Source organism: Leptidea sinapis, chromosome 5, assembly GCF_905404315.1.
Source record: "Leptidea sinapis chromosome 5, ilLepSina1.1, whole genome shotgun sequence".
In the NCBI taxonomy this organism is placed as follows: domain Eukaryota; kingdom Metazoa; phylum Arthropoda; class Insecta; order Lepidoptera; family Pieridae; genus Leptidea; species Leptidea sinapis.
Window position 1 is genome coordinate 4,475,802 of NC_066269.1, and position 21,199 is coordinate 4,497,000.

Below are 21,199 nucleotides of genomic sequence, written 5' to 3' on the forward strand. Positions count from 1 at the left end.
GGGATCAATTCACCTGTGTCGCGATTATGCAGAATTATAAACGATTATAAATGCTTAGACCCATTCAGTGATTTGCTGCCAAGGTTTCGCAAAAATGTAAAAAAAATGTAGTGTAAATAAATAATTTATAAGTATTCTTGATTTTTTTAATACGTTTATTTTGACTTGTTTACTAGATTTTGTTAATTTCTTAATTTCATTACATTATAGAATGGTTGTTTTATAACTTATACTTACTTTATGTAACTATTTCACACATAATTTAGCATACGGTATTCACCTTATAAGGTAATGTATTTAGTAATAAGACCCTTGTAAATTAGCATAATAATTATAAATGTATTATTGTAATTACCACTGGTGAATCTAAATAAACAAAAAAAAAATAATATTATTATCCTACTAATATCTTCCCTTTCTTGGCGTGCGTCCGTGCAGAATGGGATGTCCTGCCCTGCATGTTTCAGTATGACAACTGTCTCTGTTAAATCTACTTAAACAGAAAATAATCTGTAATCAGAAGACGAATGACATTTGCTGTCACAGATGTAGCCACGTCGTATTCGATCCGACCAAAGGCGTCCCTTTGAAATATTTGAACTTTCCACTATAATTTTGCACTAAAATCAAACCCATCTTCTTATCGGAATGTATAAGCTACTAGATATATACACAAAAATATTAATACCTAGAAACCATGTTTTCGTACTCAAATAGATTTTGTATGTACAACGAACCTGTTCAGGCATTGGCTGTCTCTCCATCAGCTCGTATGTCTCATCCAGCATACTAAACACGAGCCGCAGCAGCTCCGACTTTGTGTGCATGCTCATGAGGATCCTGAAGCCAGGCGGTGGATTAGAGTCCGGGTCTTGGTTCGTCGGAGGGAAGTCTGCCGGCGACGGCTCGTACTGATCCAACCAGAGTACGAACAATCGGAAACATAGCGACATCATCTGCAAGATTGGAAATAAAGATATTATTTTTTGTTTACTTATTATTGATCAACATGCGCTGGCATTGAAATGGAAAAGGGCAGGCCACATTTAATGTGAATAATTGGGCAACAAAGTGGCACGGACCTATGGACACGTTTCAAGGTAGACCCAAAAGATGATAGGAAGATGACATAGTGGCTGTTGTTGGTAAAAACTGGCTTGAGTTAACAGGCGATTAAGAGAATTCGATTGAAATGGAGGAGAAGGGTTCTACGATTCCATAGGGAAAAAAAACCTTACCTTTAGTTATTAGATTTAAGAATAGTATTGTAACCTCTTAGAAAATAAAGCTTAATGAGTATTATATTATTGACTTGCTGACCCGACAGACGTTGTTCTGTACATAATAATAAAATAAAGTTTTTTTTTTTTATAAATTTGTCAATAATATTTAATAACATCGAGAATTATTTCGTAAAATATGCTCCCTGTTGTTATAATGATATTGTTTCACGGCAGAACTGTCAAACCGTGCGTCAATAAATTCTCTCATAGAAAATATGTCCATACTAAATAAATATTGGAAATAAAAATATTAATGGGTCCCAAATCGAAAGAAAAACTATCCTATCTTTAAAGTTGGACTAAACTGCTTTCCATGGAGTAATTCCCATTATAATCCGTTGATTAGTTTACGAGTAGTTGTAGACTGGATACAAACATCAGGAAACTGGATTTACATATATAAAGATTTTAGACAAAACATTTATAAAGTTCTCACACACGTATAATAACGTAAGAAGAGCACTGTGCAGTATTGATATTATTATGTCGAACATATTGGTGGTAAAATACACTGTGGGCAGATATGCGATGCATGTTTATCATCACATGCTATCCCGCTAGCAGATCTAAAGTCATTTTTATCCTCAAAAGCCGGAAAGAAAGACACTTCGACCCCTAAATCATATAGTCCCATCTGTCTCACCTCCTTTGTACTAAAAACATTGGAAAAGACAGTAGACAAATTCCTAACTTCTGGGATTAAGTATACAAAATTAAATTGTTAATTTCTTTTTTAAGATTTGATTTAGTAAAGAAAATCAAAAAAAAATATTTTGTATAATTTATACCGGAAGTGAGGGATTTCACTTAAAAAATTACAAATTATTTAAATTTGAAGGAGCGACATCTCATGTCAATTTCCTAATATGCAATTATTGGAGTTTTGTAGGTTACTGGACGTAATTCCAAAAAAACGTTCCAAACCACAATCTTGTCGAAATTGAGTTAATAACACAAAACTGGTCACGTGATTCATATTAACGGACTGACAAAAAATGGCAGCCCTACTGTCACTCTTTAAATGACCCAACCACCAGCCATTTTAGTAGCCCAACCTACATGTATGAAACACACTAACATTTATTAAACTTTAAAACTAACTTGTGGCTTGGAACATTTTTCATGAACCACGTCCAACTGTAAAACAGATCCTGTAGATGGAGCCACAGCCTGAGAGTTGAACAAGACATCCCCAGATTTACGAACCATGCGTCACTCGAGTGGTTGGTTCAGTGGAAGAGCCCTCGAACGGAGAGAGCCGAGAGACCTCGGGTTCGAGTCCAGCATCGTTCGTAAATTGAATTCACTAACCTGCCACTTGTCGGTCAGGTTCTGGTACAGACGGTGCGGCGCGGGTAACGCCAGCCGGGTCACCACGTGCTCCACGTACGGGTCGAGGCCGGGCTCGCGCGCGCCCGCGCCCAGAGTACGCGGCAGCGGCGCGCTCGCACACAGCGACTCGAGCAGCTTCAGAAACGCTATCGACAGAGGATACTGCTCTATCCGACACTCCACCTGACAATTATTTAATAGAAGTTTAGTACCTGAAGGCCTACCATCAACATTTAATTAGCGATTCAATTCCGATGCAGTTCAAATTTCAAATTCAAATTCAAATATTTTTATTCAAAATAGGATTTATAATCACTTATTGAACGTAAAAATCTACCACCCATTCAAAAGAGACTGCCTCAGACCTGAGAAGAATGGGCGCAAGAAACTCAGCGGGCTTTTTTTTTTATATAAAATATGGATTACAATGTAATATCGTATAATAAACATTAATAATTAAAGAGCCTGAGGGTGTTCGCTTTAATCCCAGTCCGTGGTGTAATTAAGAAAATCGTTTATGCTATAATAACCTTTCCCAACGTTTTTTAACAATTCTTTTAAATTTCGTAACACATTTGTTTTGTACATTTTCTGGGATCATATTGTAGAAGCATATACATCGCCCAACAAAAGACTTACTAACTCGACCCAACCGAGTAGTAGGCATAACAAGTTTATGTTTGTTCCTCGTGTTAACATTATGAATGTCACAGTTTCTAGAAAATTCCTCAATGTGCTTATGAACATACAAAACATTATCAAAAATGTATTGAGAAGCAACAGTCAAAATGTTTATTTCTTTAAATTTTTCTCTTAATGATTCTCTAGGACCTAGGTTATAAATCGCGCGAATAGCCCTCTTCTGCAGCACAAAGATAGTATTAATATCGGCCGCACTGCCCCATAACAATATACCATAGGACATAATACTATGAAAATAACTAAAGTATACTAATCTCGCCGTATCTATGTCAGTTAACCGTCTGATTTTCTAAACCGCATATGCTGTAGAACTAAGCCTATTCGCCAATCCTTCAATATGGGGGCCCCACTGCAATTTAGAATCAAGAGTAATGCCAAGAAATATAGCAGATTCCACTGGTTTTACCACCTCTCCATTTAATAAAATATTCGCATCTACATTTTTGACATTTGGCGCGGTGAATTTAATATATTTGGTTTTATGATTATTTAACAATAAGTTATTGGCGCTAAACCAGTACACGATGTCAGATAGAGCATTGTTTACTTCGTCATATAAAACTTGGCTTCGTTTCACTTTTAATATAAGTGAAGTGTCATCCGCAAACAATACCACCATGTGTTTTTTTTCTACAAGGTTAGGTAGATCATTTATATAAATTAGGATGAGGAAGGGTCCAAGAATAGACCCTTGTGGTACCCCCATACCGAGAGGAGTCCCAGGAGATCTCCTGCCATTCACCTCGACCCTCTGAATCCTATTATTTAAATATGAGATCAGAAGATCGAGTGCAGATCCTCTTATACCATAGTGGCATAGCTTCCTGACCAGCGTTGAATGTTGAACACAATCAAAAGCCTTAGATAAATCACAGAAGATACCAAGTCCATTCTGTGATTCCTCCCAGGCCTCAAAAATATTCCTGATGAGTTCAACACCTGCATCCGTAGTCGAGCGTCCCCTAGTAAAGCCAAATTGTTTTATATGAAGTAACTTATAAGTGTTAGAGTGAGTAAGCATTTGGCTTAAAATAATTTTTTCAAAAATTTTACTAAGGGTCGGCAACACCGAAATAGGGCGATAGTTATTCGGGTCAGAAGTGAGTCCCGATTTAAATATTGGTGTAATTTTACTATACTTCAGAAGGTCAGGAAACACGCCATGTTCAATACAGCTATTAAAAACTAGTGCTAGATATGGTGCTATGACGTCAATAACAGAACTTATTATTTTTACAGATATGCCCCATATATCAGCAGTTTTTTTCATTTCTAAGGATCTGAAAGTTTTAATTATTTCTGCTGGGCTAACAACACTGAATTTGAAATTTTGTTTACATTCCAAAAGAAGTGACTCGGCAACACTGGTGGAGGAGACAAGGGTGCTTGAGATGGAAACTGGAATGTCAGAAAAAATTTCTCAAAAGCAGAAGCTACTTCCTGCTCAGAGTGGATTTTATTATATTCAAAACTTGCAGTCTTTCGCTCTTCCAGATTCCCAGTTAATAAATTTCCAAGTCATTTTTATTTTATTTGAAGCATTTTTAATTATTTCTCTAATATGCATTGACTTAGCAATAGTACATACTTTCTTAAATAATTTTGAATAATTTTTCACATATACAAGGAAAGATGCATCATGATTAAATGATGATCTCTCATCATATAGTTCATATAACCGTTGTCTGCTCCTATGAATACCAGCTGTTGCCCAGTTGTTAAATGACAAGAGACCACCCGAGTTGACTGTCTTTGAAGTAAATATAGAAGCAAACTCTGTTTTAATTATTTTAAATAACTTACCATACATCTCATTTGGAGTACTGTTATAATTCAAATACAAGTTTGAGAGTTTTTCTGAAACATTGCCTCTATATTTCTCCATTCGCCTATTGTTTACCGGAACAAACATAAACTTTTTAGTTGAAGTACATTTGTTCCCTTCAATATTAAAAGAGGCTAATTGACCAAAGTGGTCTGAGCTCAGTTTACTAATTATTGATTGAGAAATAGGTTTATAATTAGTAAAAATATTATCAATACAGCTTTTAGAGGTGCTGGTTACTCTAGTAGGTTCTAAGAAAATATTTGATAAATTATATGATTTAAACAACTATACTTGAATCTAATACTTGTGGTGGATTTTTCTAATAAGTTAATATTAAAGTCACCACAAATCATAATATATTTCTTAGATTCTGATAATTTTGATAGAACCTCCTCCAATACACTCTCAAATAACTCATATAATGCATCGGGGGGCCTGTATATACTTACAACAATGGCACACTCAAGCTCTGCACAGGCTATTTCAATGGTACGTTCAACAGAGAGGTCCACAATATCTTTACGGTCTTTGAATTTAAATGATTTACTTATAAGTATAAGAGAGCCGCCACGTGTTGCCTTTTCTCTGCTAAACACACTTGCCACCCGATGACCACTGGAGTTAAAAATGAGCTCATATTTTCTAAGCCAGTGTTCAGTAAGACATAAGATATCAATATTTTCATGGTTCATTAGTAACTCCAGTTCCAGTTCTTTACCTAACAATCCTTGCATATTTTGGTGCATCAGGTTTATAACTTTACAATTATTATGTTTACTATTATTTGTACATTGTGTATTTATATTGCTAGAGGAGTCCCCTATTGTCTTATTGACTAATTTAAATAATTTGGAACATATTCCAACCCAGAAACTAAACTATAACACTGCTCAATAGAAGCAGTGTTGAGTTTGGGTATCCTAACTGAATCGTACCATGAAGTACCTATAACTCCACCAACCGAGTATCTCTAAAACCTCATGGCTGATTACTTTACTCGGTCCAATTCCTAGTCTTTGTGATTGTTTTGTCAATAAAAGATAACTGAATGGCGTTTGAATCGCTTATGGAAGAATGAACGAAATAAATTTGTCTGATATTATTTTAGCAGCATTTTTGCGACTTGATTTGACGTCAACCAAAATTGGACAGCGATCTATAAGCTAATCACGCATGGCGCGTTTAACAGCACAGTTGTACTCTGTGTAACACTACATCTATTGTGTTATTAATAAAAACGAAGTAAAGTTATTTTTATAACTTTTTGACTTTATCTTACCTCTGTCACTACAGTTAATTACATGACATGGGAGAAGTAATTTTAAACTTAGAGTAACTTCACATTGCGTTTATTAATAAGTCAGTATAAGTTTTTTTAACATCATAGGCGCTAAATGAATTGAGCTCTCAATTCAACATGCCTCTTGCGGAAATCTATGGATACATGAAGTGAACCCTGATACATTTACATAGATGATGTAAGTGTGTAGCGTAGTTTTCTTACTAGAAGACTACTGTTATATCTAATTAATTATTATATCTAATTAATTTTAATTTAATTTTACTAGGATATTTTATTATTATCTTAACTATATTTCAATGATGACGTGACATTTCACGGTAAACATACTATTTTAGTATCTAAAGGTTTACGATGAGGTATAATTTTATTTATTATTTCTTTTTTTTTGAGCATTTTTCCATAGTAGTTTATCTTCTAATGTAGAAATTGAAATTTCATGACCACCTACAAGAATTATTCCATTTAACCCATTTCAAATTCCTTTATAAAACACTATTATTTAATTACTTCAGGATTAACAGTAACCTGAGCTAATGAGCTAAGCCTATATAGAAGAGTTCGACTTCAATAGCTGTTTACTAGAGAGAAGTTACTAACGTCTATAAGCTCCGCGTTAAGCGCTCGTTTGTCCTTCGAGGTGGACACGAGTTGCGCCGCCTCCAGTGCGGCCCACACTCGCGGCGCAGTTGCCGCCGTACCGCCCAGTGCGCCCAACGTCGTACACAGCTCCGCCTTCAGCTGCAGCGGCACGTGACAGCAGATCAGACCTGCCGCAACACATTACTACTGTCACAAAATAGAAATGAAAGGATACAATAGTTATTTATGCAACTGTTGAGTAATAAGAGGTATTAAAACACGAATGTGGATTTATCTCACGAGGCGAAGCCGAGTATGATAATATCACATGAGTGTTTTAATACCTAATTATCAACAGTTGCATACAAGACTTTATCTACACCCAAAATATGAATTCTCTAAAAGATTCTGAAACAGTTAGCTTACTGCTATCATTAAAACAGCCAGTCCAAGTAGTAACCTAATATCATCCATTACTGATTATATACAAATAAACTAAGTATTAATGAAATAATTATTTATTTTAGTAATTTACATTTTGTGTAATGCAATAATTAAAATTCACATGAATATTATGTTCTTTTGGAAATTAATCGCTCTTTTTTTGTAAACAAAACAATAAAACTATCGAAGAAAAATGGCGGGGATTCGAATAATCTACTCTTATTTACGGCGCGCGACGTTCTGGTGGTGTGGAACGCGCGTAGACTAAAATGTTCTTTTTTTGAAATTCATGCAGATGCCACGCATCGAGCAATAAGAATGTGGCTGTCTTTTAAAAGCTTGAGCATGAAGGAAATGAAAAAAAATTCGAGTGTTGTTATGAAATTCAGTACAACATTACAACACTCTTTTGGATGATGTAATGGTTATTAGAACATTGGGTGTTTTAATGTTGGCAATAAGCTAACTAGGATTTAAAGCATGGGTGTAGAAAAAAGAAATTTACGAAGGCCTTAGGTTACAAAACGGGTAAAATATATATACTAATTATGTCAAACAGACATAAAATTTATAATCTTTAAAAACGACGTCATAGTGATAACCCTCACTTCTAGTTCTTTCCTAATATACAAATATTGTGGTTGAGCAGGTTATCAACTGTCAAGTAGATCCTGTAGATGAAGCCAAATCCTGAGAGTTGAACAAAGCATACAAGATTTTATGACGATACGTCACTCGAACGGTTAGCTCAGTAGGCAGAGCCCTGGCACGGAACGACAAAAGTCGTGGGTTTGAGTCCCGCATCGTTCATAAAATTTTGTTTTCAAATTTTATTTGTATATATATAAATTGCAATGTATAAATATAAAAATACCTCGCCTTCTAGAACGCACACGTCATTCAAACGAATAATTAGTATTGTAGTATGTATATATAGATATAGATTCTTGTTCCAGTTGTTACGTAGGAAATAGTTTTGTTCGTCGTGTAATTATAGTGTAGACATAGCCTCCTGTTCCATTCATCAAAATTTATAGGATCACTTTAAAGTATATAATAGACTGTTCGCTATTAAACTTGTTAATTGAGGAAACTATTATAGGTCTGGTATTTGTTAATTAATTTAGTAATTCATTTGTGAGATCTGTTTCTAAGTAAGTAAAAAAAATATAGGTGAAGAAGTCTTAATTTACTCCAACTTTAAAAAAAAATATAGTTTAGCCGCTCTATGCGTGCTAGAATTATCTAAAGTCTCCCCCCAATTGACTGGCTGATTTGAACAAAAAAGCTAAGCTTCTTTATCTGCAAAATACAGCGTGGAGCTACAATGGAGACATTTAAGAAGACCATTATCATTAAAAATACATAATTCACCTAAATTAATAGATTTTCAGAACACCCTGTAAGTAATATAAGGCATAAGTATGGAATACTTGTTCCATACCGCGCCGAAGCCGTTCAGAACCCGTAGGTGAGCATTGCCCACGTAAGGTTGATCAAAAATTTTGTTTATTAAATATATAATTTGTTTGTTTTCTCTATTTTAATTTTTAGTATATTTTTTTATGTTTATTTATTTTTAAATTTTAACTAGCGTATTCATTCCGTATGAAGAGCTCACCAAAGAGGATGTAAATACTACGTAATAAGAGGCGGTACAGCCTAAGTAAAATTTGATATTTAGTTTAGTGTGAAACTTAGATATGTCAAATCAGTTTTAGTTTAGTACGAAACGTGCAGTGATTTGACATAAGTTTGAAAAAGCAGTTATAACAGTATGGCGATTGGCGACGAAGTTATAATCCGGCTAAGTTTGAAAACGAACTGCTTTGTATATTATGTTGTATTCGACTGTGGTATGTGGCTCACCGAACATGCAGTTGACGGCGTCCCACTGGAGGTTCTCACAGATGGTGAGGCAGGCTGTCTCGTCCACGCGGGCCACGGCCGCTATCAGCTTCAGAGCTGCGATCATGGCATCCACCTTCACAACGTATTTTTAATAATTAAAATTTTTGAACTGACATGAAACTAAAGTATCAAAATTAACTGTAAGTACACAGCGTTGGTCGACTTTTTTGCTCATAATTGTGATTCAAATTAAATTTGTAACCAAAATAACAATTGTTTAGATTTCGATAGTATATATTATGTATGTTCTTAAAAGTCGGCAAGTTTTCTCAAAATAATTAATTTGGAATCATTTTTAAGATTAATTAACACTTACCACGATTTCGAAAACAAATTTCACCTTGATAGTTGAGGTCGTTTAGATAATCTACATTTGAGTAAAAATATTAACAGCAGATGATGTTTTTAATAAAACCTTTCTCTCATTACTGTCGATAAGATTCCCAAATCCCCCAACTAAGTAAAGTCAAGTCCCCTAACTGTTATCCAAGTAAGTCCATGAATTTGTGACCAGGCAAATTAAAACTTTGTATCAAAACCAAAGGTGGCTATTTCGTATGGAATAATTATTATGTATGGCTGAATTTAATAAAAATTTCTATACTTCGATTGGATCGAAATAGTCGCATATTAATTTGTAACCGGACTATTTATTTATTTTATTTACTTATTATCTGAGCTAACTCTACAGAATTTATATTTTACAAATTAATACTATAAACTATATACATGTATTGTCTATTACAAAGTTTGACAGGTTAAATTACAATGAAATATTCGGCCAACTTCCCTTAAATGTCTCTTCTTACTAGTTTTCACTCCTTTTGTAAATTTAGACGTTTATTTAACATTTAGTAAAAAACGGTTATTTCAATATTACAAACAGACACTCCAATTTTATTTAAATGTATAGATAATTCACACAATATTTTTTATAAATTATAGCCTATATGTTATTCTGGTGTGTAAGCTATATTATTGCAAAGTTTCATCAAAATCCATTCAGTAGTGTCTGCGTTAAAGAAGTTCAAACATACATCCAGACATACAAACTTTCACATTTATAATATTAATAGGATTATATTTGTGTATGTCATGTATGTGTGTGTTCATGGTGTGCAGATTAGTCGAACTTAAGAGATAGGATACTTTTTATTTCGATTTGGGACCCATAATTATTTTTATTTCCAATATTTGTTTTGTATGGACATATTTTCTGTGAGAGAATTTATCGACGCACGGTTTGACAGTTCTGCTGTGAAACAATTTTATTATAACAACAAGGAGAATACGTGAAGAAAAAACTTGATGTTATGAAAAATTATTGACAAATTCATAAAAAAACAATGTTTTGTTTATTATTATGTACAGAACAACGTCTGTAGGGTCAGCTAGTTATTATTATATTCTATAGATTGTTACTATTATGGTAATTATATAAAAAATAAGTCGTGCGTGGTGTGTATGAATAGTTGTGTTATGAGTTGTGAGTAGTGTTCAGTCTAATGGGCATCATTCTGAAATTGGGACATGTGCTCGATCACCGAGTTAATAAATAATGTATATCAGCATTATAGAAAGGTACAAACCTCTTCCTGTCTGACGAGCATCCTGCCGGGGCGGTTGGAGGGAGCGACGGGCGCCACAACGGCTGATGCGCCCATGGATGCGTGCGCGTGCTCCGAGAACGGGGCCGGGTCAGCGCGGAGATTACTGCTCGAACAGAAATTAATAAAAATATTAAAAAAAATAGCTTAGCTTTTGGTCAATGTGATGAAGCTACATCAGTTCGTAAAGGGGCTATGACATGGGGAGAAGAAGTTATAAGAAATTCCCAGCCCATCTTATAAATCATATAACAACCTAGCCTATTTAATATAATATTATACAATTTCAGGTGGCCTGCGCAGAACAAGACAATAACCAATATGTTATGTTTTTAAAGTGATAACCCTCACTTCTAGGATTAATACACATTGAACGGTTAGCTGAGTTGGTTAGAGCACCGGCACGGAACGCCGGAGGTCGTGGGTTCGAATCCGTTTATAAAATTTTGTTTTTCAAATTTTATTTGTAGACAATAACCATGCATGGTTATTGTTAATAACAATACATTCTATGACAAAGAAGCTTTAGTATATTTCTTGAATTTGTGCTCAGTGAGTCCTAATATAATCTAATAATAATGGGATTTATACAATAAATCCTGCAGAATAGATGTGGTTGAGGATATTCTCTTTACAAAAATACTTGTTGAAATTGTACTGTGCAAAATATAAGATAATTATTAAGAAATTAAGGTTCCAATCATCTGTTTCTATTGCAAATAAATAAATGGAAACTTCAAACGAATAAAAAACATGCTATTAAAACGAAACCCAACAGATTGCTTGTTAATATAGAATAACACCAAAAACATACAATTTAAATACATTGAAATAAATACAAAAAGGTATATAATACAATGCGCAAAATGTAAAAGATTAAACCTAGATAACAAAGAAAACGAATGAAGAGCCCTATTCGGTAAGGCAAACCTTGCAAATAGTTATATTATATTGTAAACAGTTAAATGTGTCCAATATTGAATAAATATAAAAATGAATTGCTGTTCGTTAGTCTCGCTAAAACTCGAGAACGGCTGGACCGATTTGGCTAATTTTGGTCTTGAATTATTTGTGGAAGTCCAGAGAAGGTTTAAAAGGTGAATAAATATGAAAGTGTTCGGAATCGTGTTTTAAATAAAAACAACAATTTTGTTTTCCTTTGATGTATCCCCCGTCGTCCGATATTTGTTTTGTATGGACATATTTTCTGTCAGAATTTATTGACGCACGGTTTGACAGTTCGGCTGTAAAACAATTTCATTACAACAACAGAGAGCATATTTTACGAAATAATTCTTGATGTTATGATATATTATTGACAAATTCATAAAAACATTATTTAATTTATTACTAGCTGATACCCTGCGACGTCGTTCCCAAGGTGTAAAAATACGTAACTTTTACACCTTAGGTTACATTACTGGACTTTTAGTAGGGATCCCTAATTTTTTTGAAAATGTTATATAGCCTACACTCGGGGATAATGTAGCTTCCCAACAGTGAAAGAATTATTCAAATCGGTTCAGTAGTTGCGGAGCCTATTCAATGCAAACAAAAAAACAATCAAGTCTTTCCTCTTTATAATATTAGTATAGATATACAGAACAACGACTGTCGGGTCAACTAGTATTGAATAAAAGACGATACTATTATCATTATTATTTACAACTAGAGGCATGATTATATTGAATATTTTGTACATACGCCACAAACCAAAGCAGTATAGCAGTCCTGTTATTGCTACGAAGCCATTCTGCAGGAGCATTCGAACTAATACGGAACTCTACGGACAACCAAGAGATGGTCATCAGAAACAGTCGGCAGCTGTACATGTTTTTTATTATGATTTGCGGATTAGGATACAGTTAAATCCTAGGATGTATTGTATACCTTTCTTGTGCTAACACGCCTGAATTCCCAATGATTAAAAATGAGATGTGGAAAAATCGAAGTTATTAACTAGGGAATGTGTCCCTTTACTATGCCGAAGTTAAAATTATATCCTCAAGACATATTTCTTATAAGAGCCGTAGGATCCGCTAATGAGGGTAGTTTAAGAACCCCAACTTGATTCTGGCAATGATTCCGCATTCCAGTAGGATGTGTTTGGGTTTGTCAGCGGCTTCGCAGAAGAATCTGCACAGGTTTGATTCAATGAGACCCGTTCTGGCTAGGTGCCCATTCAGCTTGCAACGGCCGTAGACGAACCCCATTGGCACTCTTACGTTGATGTACGATGCCTGGTAGTTTTTTTTTATGACATTACTGTCCCTCAGGGATTGTAAGGGACGAGACGAGCAGGAAGTTCAGCTGATGGTAATTGATACGCCCTGCCCATTACAATGCAGTTCCCCTCATTCTTAAGAAACCCAAAGTCTCAGCGGCACTACAATAATTGCGCTCGTCACCTTGAGACATAAGATGTTAAGTCTCATTTGCTCAGTAATTTCACTAGGTACGGCGCTCTTCAGACCGAAACATAGTAATACTTACACATTACTGCTTCACGGCAGAAATAGGCGCCGTTGTGGTATCCATAATCTAGCCGGCGTCCTGTGCAAAGCAGTCAACTGGTGAGAACCAGTAAGTGGTCAGTACTACATACGTACCGGTGGTATAATGCGAGTGCGGTTAGCAGGTGGTGTGCCGAGAGCGCGTCCCGTCGGGCGAGTAGCGCCCACGTGTGTCGCGGCACGGCCAACGCCGCAAGCGCGCGCAGGTACGACCCCAGCAACGTCGGCGCCACAAGCGCACCCGACAGGCGCACGAACTTGTATAGCGACGCAGCGCGACTGCCGCACCTTCGATTACAAATATAGCCTCAATTACAATCAAATAAATTAAGCCTACGCAGATCCTTAATTTAGATCAAATATACGTATAGAGACTGTTACAAATTCAAATTCAAATATTTTTATTCAAAATCACTTATTGAACGCCAAAAATTACCATCCATTCAAAATAGACTACCTCAGACCTGAGAAGAACGGGCGCAAGAAACTCAGCGCGCTTTTTTTATATAAAAATATGGATTATAATGGGAATATCGTACAATAATAATTTATAATTAAAGAGCCTGAGGGTGTTCGATTCATTCCCAGTCTGTGGTGTCATTTAGAAAATCGTTTATGCTTATTTCGTTTTTAATTTCTTTTTTACATTTTCTGGGATCATATTGTAGAAGCATTATACATCGCCCAATAAAAGACTTACTAACTCGACTTGACCGAGTAGTAGGCATTACAAGTTTATATTTGTTTCTCGTGATAACATTATGAATGTCACAGTTCCTAGCAAATTCCTCAATGTGCTTATACTTATACTTATAAATACCTGTGAAAACGTCGAAAAAAATTGAAGTTGACAGTTAACCTCTGTTTTGTATAACACTAACACAAAGTATCATACAAATCGCGAGTGTAAGACGTAGCTTATCACGCACACTAAATTAATTAACCTAGCCTGTTTTCATACCTTGTCTAGCAGTAAGAGGCTCTGTCAAGACGTATAAATTATCTTATAAGATCCTTCATACAATCATAGCTATTATTTATTAAGAAACATAGTCTTACAAATTTATTTATTTATTATAGACACACCAAGAAGGTATTATTACTATACAAAAATAAAAAACAATATGATATGGAACATTATGAACAGTATCCTTCTTACAGGCATGTACAGCTCTATTCTATTAATAACTATAATTACATACAAATTTTACAATTTAAAAACAAAATATACAAATTTTGCGAAAATTAATTTGCTTTTTAATCTTTTACAAACTTGAACAAGACGTCTACACTATAATAGTGATGGAAATTATCTACAATTACGATTACGATTGGAAATTAAGTACAATCAATTCACACGACGTAAAATTCGATTTGTAAAGTCTCTCTAAAAATTTTTCTTAAATCAAAGACAATAATTATATCCTTTACGTTTTCATCTATGTAAAGCGTGTTTACATTGGACGTTAGGCCTATCACAGACGACGCACTTTTTATGCTATCGAGTCTGCGGCAAACAGTCAGCATTGCGCGCAAAATGTCTTTGGCAGATATTTCACAGACTCAACGAATACGACGGTCATATTGTCGGCAGAACTGTAAAGATGTACACGCAATAGAGATTGCGGTGTAGTATTTCGTACTTGAGATACAAAAAAGGAAGAAGAAATAGAGAATTTTGGGTCCTATTATTTCTGAAAGATTATTAAAGGGCCGTTTCATAAACATTCAATTCTAAAACTATATCCAAATAAGTTTTTCAAATTTTATAAAACGTCTTTTAATAAATTTAACGAGCTGCTAATTATTTTGAGACCAGCTTCAAAAAGTTTAGATATAAAGCATTTGGAAATATAACTTTTTCGCGAAATAAATACATATTATCGAATTATGTATAAATAATTAAATTATTTAGAATGTGGGCGGCGGTGATCACTTAACACCAGGTGACCTGTACGCCCGTATGTCCTCCTTTTTCCATAAACAAAAATTTAAAAATAAGAGAACATTCATTACGGTATGTTCTATGTTTTTCATACAATGGATTTATATTTATTTATATTATGATAAATGCAAACTTGGAAATTAAATCGATTTTTAAGATGTTGATATTTTATCCCAGAGATTTATTTGTGAATCGATTCATCAGCTAACGATTCGAATCGATGTAAAAATCAATCTTTATCGGAAAGAATCGCTATCCCTAATTAAGTGAGCGTCGTCTGCGTTAGCGCGTATTGACGCGAACGTTATACTTTGTTGGCGCACTTTCTGTACGGCGCGGTCTGTAAGTACGACGAGGATATTTTGTGTATCAGACTTATTGCGCGCCGTATGCGGTACTACATATATGTTTTACTATCACAGACTAAAAAGTGCGTCGCGGATAGTCTGTCGTCTGCGATAAGCCTTAATGTAATATATAGAACCAATATTGGGTTTCGCGCGCCTTTCACAGAATGTGTACTTCATTGGATTCTCACATTAATGTCGACCTGTTTTCGCACTCCTCTACTGCGTCATTTTTTATTTATTTTTTTTATTTATTATTATTTGGGAGACTTACAGCTAGCTTACAATTATAACTTATGAAATAATTAAAACTAATGAAGGCTACTTAAAAGTTTCCACATTTATGTAGAACTATTGATATTATTTAATTTTACGCTTAAAACTATATTAATACAATTATTTAAATTGGAAGAACTTATTAGTTAAAGTTATTTTTAATTTAGTACTAGATATAGAAAATAAATCTAGATCTACGTCATTTGACAAGTCGTTATAACTTCTGCAGGATCTAGTAATGAAGCTATTTGCACGATAGTTACACCTCGCCATGGGAGTATGTAAAAGGATAAGGAAATTTAAGAATAAGTTAAAACAACAATTACAGTCCTTACCTTAAACCTTGTATCTTTATTCATTATTATATCCACTAGTATGTCTGTCTGTCTCTTGATTTATATAATATTATTCGCCTAAATATTCTATTGTTCACATATCTTAACGTTATGTTGTCATGTCTGTATAATTGTATTAATTTGTGTTCTCAGTGAAACTATTCTAGGTTTATTCTATTGTAATTTTTATATTTTATTTAACTTCATTTTGCACTATAGTGATGTTCGAAGTAAATCCATCGAACAGCATTATATGACAAATATTGCTTAGTAGATAATATTAATTACTTATAACCATGTGTTGCCTTTAGTAAGGCAGTACGCGAGTAACCGTTGATCGGTCCGGTCCTAGTTACCATTTCAACCATTTAATATTAGAAATCCGCATACTCACAAAAAGAACCATTAATTATAGTTATTTAAAAAGTGTCATACATGCCGCCGAATTTCACCTTCGCACGACACGCCACAAGTTACGATATCATCCCCACCATCTGGATGTGTGGCGGTCCTCCACAGTGTGGTTTTCAAGGAGCTTTCTTCCTCGTACTACGAAGCTGTAGAATGAGCTTCCTTGTGCGGTGTTTCCGGGACGATACGACATGGGTACCTTCAAGAAAAGCGCGTACACCTTCCTTAAAGGCCGGCAACGCTCTTGTGATTCTTCTGGTGTTGCAAGAGAGTGTGGGCGGCGGTGATCACTTAACACCAGGTGACCCGTACGCTCGTTTGTCCTCCTATTCCATAAAAAAAAATTTAGTACCTTAAGTAAATAAATACTTTTACCATAAAACCAATATATTGCAACCCTAAGTGCAACCCTTTTCAAGTGTTGTATCTCATTGTTTTCTTAATAAATAAATAAGAATGTATAAATACCTGTGCGGCGCGTCGCACGCCAGCCAGTAGTCGCGTACCAGTTGCCGCGGGTCGCGGGCGTACAATCGCTCTACGCAGCGCAGTAGCGCGTCCAGCCGCGATCGGTGCGTCGACCCGGCCGGCGGCGCGAGGCCCTCCGCCGCGTACATCTGCGCCGCACGGGCATTCTCATCCGCTCTGAAAATTGCGTTTTGTTTCTCGTTGTTGAAATGAAATGGACAGGCCACTATAATCGGCCAACAGTGAGTATGCCGCGTGGTTATCGATTAAACAAACTAAAACTGTATGAAACTAGTGAGGCCAAGAGACCGGTAGTGAAACTATGTGGCGGCAGCAACGATATCTATAATATCGACACTATTGAGAGACGGACTATACTATACAGGAACTCGTTATATAAATAAATTTCTTTCTTCCTGTCTCGTGGAGGAGTTTAGAAGCATCTTTATGCTCTTTAGCTGTATGTCTGTCTGTCATTCTGGCCGTACATTATATGAACGATATTGTACGATGATATGCCCTATTGGGAGAACATCCACATCCACTTTTTCTTCATTACATCTTAAGGCTGTAAAGCCATAAGGTCTTTGACTTCGGTCTTCTTTATTAAAATTATAAATCTTAATTTAAAAAAAAAACTTTATTTACAATAAATTATAATTCTATTTAACATAAATTACGAACTTTTGTCATTATTAAATTAAAATTTTCGAGAATAGGTGAACATATATATATTTATATAAAGGTTGAATTTTTCAAGTGGGTGTGATTGGCCAAATCAGAAACTATGTGGAACAGCGAAAAATAATCAAATTGATAGAAACTAAAACTGGATTTGCATCATGGGATTTATGAAAATGCAAAAATTCCTAGGCGGGAAGCGAATCCGTTGATTTTTAAAAAAACACCTGCAATATTACCCCACTTAAAGTATCGAATTCTAAGAAGTAATTCAAAAATCGACTCTTTCGTTATTCATTTATTTATTAAAGCAAACAAAATAATAACACTAATAATAATATTCTAAACATTGTTTGAACTATTATTTTGATTATACAAAAAAAAAGATGTCATTAATAATTCCTCACAGTTTCCGATATGGACATACTTTAAAAACTTATCATGTATAAAGTTTTCCTTTTATCCATGTTAAATTGAGAACAATCTTGGTTGCCATGAATTTTTACCACATTATAAATATTAAAATGAGACAAATACACAAGATTTAGTTCAATTTTGGCATAATGCTAAAACCAAGACCCAAACGGAACATCACTTACTTGACTCTCATCTCCATCAGTTTTGAATGCATCAGAACAATGAAATCAGTGATCAGTGAATGGATCCTCCGCTGGTAATACTCCTCATTGGCTATCACGTCGGAAGACAGTATAGCCTCATCCAAATACTCAAAGACCTGGAAGAAGCAGGTTTTTGTTATGAGTATGTCACATCACTATTGTTGTGGGACATCACTAGAGCGTCTTCTAATATGGCGTCTTGCACCGCAGTCCGTTAGTCGTAAGCAATTATATTAAAGGCATAATTATTCAAGTCTGAGTCTATTATTATTAATTATATTATATATTCATAATGCACCGACCATAACAGGTTTTGTGTGAATGACAACATTAAGAAAACAAAATTAATTGAAGTAGGCGTTACTTTGCGTAAATCCATAATTATACAAATGATTTAAGTTTTCTTTAGACTTAGTTCCGCCAATATTTGTTTTTAAACAATTCGACACATGTTTCGCCTCTACACGAGGTATCCTTAGGACGTGTTGTCTCGCCTAAACCTGGCACGAGACTCATAGTCTAAATCAATCATTTGTATAATTAAGAAAACATTCAGTTTCAAAAGTTTAGTGTGTATTATCACTTTATACACAAAATTATCACATTTTAATGACATGCATCATCAATCAATCGACCAAGCTTTATAAACAAATTTTCCAGATTCATAACTCCATAAAAATAATCGCAAAGCAGTATTTTAAAGACATTGACTAATGCTCGCTTAAATCAATTTATGCGTATAAGATAGGACTCTTCTATTATTGGATGTACTGGTGAGGCGCGAACCTAAATTAAGAAAACCTACACAAACCGATTAGTACGGATAAATAATATAATAATAGAAGATCCCCACAACTTGCGGAAAGTGTTACAGAGCAATGGCTACAACTAGCAACGGAGTTGCCAATTGGAAAATACGACCTAAAAGCAGCGACCAAGCATGTATGGTCTGAGATATCTAACAAACATGAGACGAGTAACGGATATAATTGGACACCTCTTACGCCGTAGGTGTAGCATTAGGGCAATTGTCCGCCCCCTGACATAGATTGGTAATCTTCTAAGATCGCATAATGACCGGAACCCTCTGGGGAGCAAAAGCTACATTGCAGAAGCGGGACGAAACATCTCGGCAGTGGCAGAGAATGCCAACTTATATTACATTCCATAAGGTGAAACTATTGGCCCAATACAAGAACTTTGTGTCTCACAAGCTTTTTGAAGCTATTGATATCGACTAGCGGCCTAATATTAATAGACACAAGGGATGGACCTCTGCTACCTATTTGGAAACCCGTGTTATTGAACCCTTGTGCATCCTGGACCTGTGATACTACTGTGCTCTCTCCCACCTCCACCTTGTGGTGCCGTGCACTACGAGCTGAAATTCGCGGCGCTAGACAGGACGCAGTTGGTCCGATATTGGGTGATACCAACACCGTTTAGTCGTGAGTAAAGTCAATATAAATATACTTCATCTCATCATCAGCCGGAAGACGTCCACTGCTGGACAAAGGCCTTCCTCAAAGATCTCCACGACAATCAGTCCTGCGCTGCCCCCATCCAATATATTCAGTTTAGCAATCATTTGGCTTAGGTCGGTGACTTTAGTCCTCCTACGGATCTCCTCATTTCTGATTCAATGTCGCAGAGAAACTCTGAGCATAGCCCTCTCCATTGCGCTCTGAGCGACCATGAGCTTTCTCATCAGGCCCATAGTTAGCGGCCACGTCTGCGTACCGAAAGTCATTATCATCATAAAATATACTTAATATCACTCAAACCAAAGTTACCTCTCCATCAATAGCAGCGTCCACCAACACCTCGTCTTGATCCAGCAGCTCGCTCTTAGCTTCTGCGCCGCGCCGTAGTACGGGCGCTCGCTTGAGCGCACTGAGCGCCAGCCCTAACGCCAGCTGGCACAGCGCGCGGAGCCCCCCGCCTTTGCCCTCATGCGGCGTGCCCGGACTCAACTCGTCGACAAGCACTGATATCAGATCCGCGTCATAGATCAGGGGCAGCTTCTTAGCTAGCTCTTCGCCATCATCCCTCCTGTAAATGGAAAAATACAAATAAGATAAAAATGTCTGAATTAAAAAGGTTAAATGAGCGCTTCCTTGTCTCTAGCTCTCTTTTGTCTCTGCCCACATTTACTCCTCTACATAAGGTAGTTTTCCAGTTACAGAGCATAATGCGACTCAGTGCCGCAAAATGCCGAATTGTGCTGATGCTTAATTTGAATGTGAATAAGTTTTCAAGCGCACAGTGCGCTAAGTTCAGTGTTGAAAATAAAATTCGTTAGCAACCTCGAGTGGTGTACAAAAATAGTGAATGTTTATACCTTCATCCATACTTATATTAATTTTTATTATGTCCAGAAAACTACGACGAAAAGCTTTAAAAACTTTTTCAACAATAAACAGTATTACTAAAGATAATAGACCAGTGCCGAAGCCTTTGAAAATGATAAAAAGTGAAACAAAATAATAGTAGGATGAAACCCATTGGAAAAGGACGAGAATATAACAAAAAATAAGGGAAAAATAAATTACGGGCGATCTGAGGTCGGGAAGTGGAAAAGGGGGGGTGGTTTTGGGTGAAAAACGGTTTACCT

At 35.7% G+C, this 21,199-nt stretch overlaps 1 protein-coding gene across 1 annotated transcript in view; it reads right to left on the reverse strand.

The window, feature by feature from the left end:
* Positions 1 to 21,199, reverse strand: part of LOC126964483 (nuclear pore complex protein Nup205) — a 60,444-nt gene that overhangs the window by 32,796 nt on the left and 6,449 nt on the right. The window contains exons 8-16 of the mRNA XM_050807629.1: positions 20,379 to 20,637; positions 18,565 to 18,701; positions 17,285 to 17,461; positions 13,599 to 13,790; positions 10,972 to 11,095; positions 9,341 to 9,455; positions 7,046 to 7,215; positions 2,595 to 2,798; positions 738 to 956 (exon numbers count right to left, since the gene is read on the reverse strand). Of these exons, the coding sequence (XP_050663586.1) occupies positions 738 to 956; positions 2,595 to 2,798; positions 7,046 to 7,215; positions 9,341 to 9,455; positions 10,972 to 11,095; positions 13,599 to 13,790; positions 17,285 to 17,461; positions 18,565 to 18,701; positions 20,379 to 20,637 (1,597 nt within the window). The remainder of the gene's footprint in view (positions 1 to 737; positions 957 to 2,594; positions 2,799 to 7,045; positions 7,216 to 9,340; positions 9,456 to 10,971; positions 11,096 to 13,598; positions 13,791 to 17,284; positions 17,462 to 18,564; positions 18,702 to 20,378; positions 20,638 to 21,199) is intronic.